Source organism: Octopus bimaculoides, chromosome 6 (genome assembly GCF_001194135.2).
Source record: "Octopus bimaculoides isolate UCB-OBI-ISO-001 chromosome 6, ASM119413v2, whole genome shotgun sequence".
In the NCBI taxonomy this organism is placed as follows: domain Eukaryota; kingdom Metazoa; phylum Mollusca; class Cephalopoda; order Octopoda; family Octopodidae; genus Octopus; species Octopus bimaculoides.
The window spans coordinates 21,803,105-21,806,424 of record NC_068986.1 but is presented as its reverse complement, the minus strand read 5'-3'; the positions used below and the strand labels follow the sequence as shown (position 1 = coordinate 21,806,424).

The 3,320-nt window shown below is 36.9% G+C and overlaps 1 protein-coding gene across 3 annotated transcripts in view; it reads right to left on the bottom strand.

Annotated features, from left to right (window-relative positions):
- LOC106875138 (protein Njmu-R1) overlaps window positions 1-3,320 on the bottom strand; it is a 30,503-nt gene that overhangs the window by 26,134 nt on the left and 1,049 nt on the right. For all 3 annotated transcript variants that reach the window (XM_052968633.1, XM_052968634.1, XM_052968635.1), the window contains exon 2: window positions 38-121. In XM_052968633.1, coding sequence (XP_052824593.1) covers window positions 38-121 — 84 coding nt within the window. The remainder of the gene's footprint in view (window positions 1-37; window positions 122-3,320) is intronic.

The window sequence follows — 3,320 nt, the reverse complement described above, 5'->3', positions numbered from 1 at the left end:
ATATATATATATATATATATATATACACATATCATACCTTAGTTCTTCAATATCATCATCACCCTTCTCTTGGTCCTCTACTGAAGCTTCACTTTTCTCTTGACACTTCCGAGGTTTGGACCTAGAATGGAAAGTAACTTTTATGATGTCGAGGGTAATTCACAATGGTAAGAAAGATAGGGTGCAAGCAAAGCAGAAAAGGTAAGGACATTTGTTATTGGCAATAAAAACAGGATGCAATGCAGATGGTTTTATGGAGGTAGCCATCATTGTCTTCATCATTGTTTTAACGTCCACTCTGCCATACTTGTACAGGTCAGATGGAGTTCATTGAGGCAGATTTCCTACAGCCGAATACAGGCCTCTGTACTGTTTTCAAAACCAATTCCACTTACAAAGCATCAGTCAGCCAGGAGCTACAAAAAAATATGCCCCATCTTCAATCTTGCAACACCTGTTGCTAAAATATTCTTTATATGAGTAAACACTTTCCACCCCAACACAGGTACTACAACATATTTAATAAATGCACTATCAAATTCTCATGCCTCACTACTCCAAACAGAGATATAAGGGTACACCAGGAATGAGGTGGTTGGATAACATCCATAGTTTTACTTGGTCATGCTTGGAAATTCAGCAGGAAAGGTTAATGGCAGATACTTATGATACGATCCTATGGAAGAAATGCTTGGGGATTCTATCCCAACAAACTTCCCAAATATATGTGCTTATTTGGATACTTATCTGCATAGGTGCATCTGTATGTATACTCTTGTGTAGATGTATTTGTATACATATGTCTGTGTATATGTATTTATGTATGGAGTGCAATGGCCCAGTGGTTAGGACAGCGAACTTGTGGTTGTAGGATCGCGGTTTCGATTCCCAGACCAAGCGTTGTGAGTGTTTATTGAGTGAAAACATCTAAAGCTCCACGAGGTTCCGGCAGGGTGTGATGGTGAACCCTGCTGTACTCTTTCACCACAACTTTCTCTCACTCTTTTCTCCTGTTTCTGTTGTACCTGTATTTCAAAGGGCCAGCCTTGTCACACTCTGTGTCATGCTGAATATCCCCGAGAACTACGTTAAGAGTACACGTGTCTGTGGAGTGCTCAGCCACTTGCACGTTAATTTCACAAGCAGGCTGTTCCACTGGTCGGATCAACTGGAACCCTCATCATTGTAACTGATGGAGTGCCACGATTTATGTATGTAAATATGTACATTTATATCTTGAAGGCCAAACAGTCTATCCTTTCTTTCCCTCCCCCCATCAACTTTTCTATCCTCACCTCAACCCATGCAAACCCTTACGTTTTAAAAGACATGTCTTTGTGTACACATACAATCACACAAACTTGCACCAGTACCACTTTACAGTGAACATTTTCCAACATCATCTCCTAGTTACATCCAAAACTATAACAATCTAGAAGCAGTTTTGCTGTTTTCCAAATGAAAAGTTCTTGCAATTTTTAAGTGCACTTCGAAATGTCAATTTACAAACTCTGCCTTCAAACACGTTGAGTACGGTTTTTTTAGTTGTAGACGTTTTAGTTCTATCACTAAAGAAACGACTACTACTACTGCCACCTCCACATACACACACGTACATGTATGCATGCATACACCCCTATAAACTGATTTTTACTTTTCATCCTTCAGAATTCAATAAAATGTATACTAGTCAATCAAGTAGAGAGGTTAATATAATCGATAATACCCACGAAGGCATTGAGTGGCCCGGTATGGCTACAGTCCAATGAGATTAAAACTAATAAAAGTGTGTACGTGTACGCACACACACACACACACACACACACACACATATATATATATACATATATATATATGTAAACATTGCGAATTCATTTGACCTCGATGTCCGGAAATCTGAAGCCAATGGGTTTACTAAACTTCCATATCCTTACAATAACGGTTGTAATATATCGGTTTGGCAACCGCGGAAGATTTTTGTAGCTGCAACCAGTTGTCATAGGTGATATTTTGGCGTTACAGTTGTTTAATAAGAGAGGGGAGGGGGAGGGGGTTGTACACGAGTTTTGAAAATTTTGTAGCTGTTAAATTTGGATAGTTTGTTGCATAACATAACAACCATTTCCGCTTTTGCAGAAATAGATTTCGTTAGAGAAACTAAAACTGCTCGTCGTTTAAATAATATTCTGACGGAAGAGAATTAATACACATGCTCGTTACTACAATAGTATGTTGTGATAGTATTTCACCAATTCTGCTAGTTGTCAGTGCACAAACATACGGTATATTGTGTCCTTTTGGTGTCATGCCAAGAAAAAAAATCCCAAAACACCGAAGAATTTTTAAGAATTACGTGAAAGAATTCCAGTGATGATAAACGACATTTATAAACAGGATCGAGTGGACACCGCCTAGTAACCTCAGTTAGTCTTAAGCGACATTCACCGAAGGTGAATGAAAGAACAGCGCCGTCTTTTAGATGAAATCAATCTCAAAGAATTTCAATGATGGTATAAATAAGGTCGGGATAGAGGTGGTGGGCAATCATTTTAAAAGATTATCATTGCCATTTCTGATCAATATGGCCTATAACAGTTTATTTATTTTATGGATTTACTTTTCCATAATATAAAATTACTTTGACTGCGGTGGTTGAACACGGGCCAAAAACGTCCTTCATTTAGTTCAAAATTATTATCAGAGCATACTGTTGGCATTCATTTACAAAACTGAAGGGAAAACTTAAGAGTTTCCAAAAGCTGATAACAAAACTCCAGTTAATAATTTATTTATTTTGCCTCTAAAACTACAAAACAGAAACAAATTAATTTTTCGGCAATGTTTCGTTAAAAGAAAAGCATTCTCGCCTCTATGCAGTCGCTTGACTTGCTAGAAACAGCAGCCAAAATTCCTTAATATCACATTTCGAACACCAATCATCACCAAATTCTAAACGATCTAAGTGAAAGTGACACGCATTAATCAAAGATCGACAAGAAGGTAACGAAAAAATATCTATAACAAAAAAAAAAAGAAAAGGAAATCGATTTAAAGTTAGTACTATCACCAATCCCGCCCCTCTGATAATAAAAAAAAAAATCAATTCTTTTAAATCATTAATATGTACAGAGAGGAGAATCTTTATAGATAACGATCCATTAATGAAAATAGTAACGAAACGTAAAACAACCTAGAATTTTATGACAAAGGAAATAGACACGGTTTGTTTACATCGAAATGTATTAAGGTGAATTGTATGTATGAATGAGTTTGTGTAAACGAATGTTGATTGTATCGCTATTTCCATGCCAAACAGATGA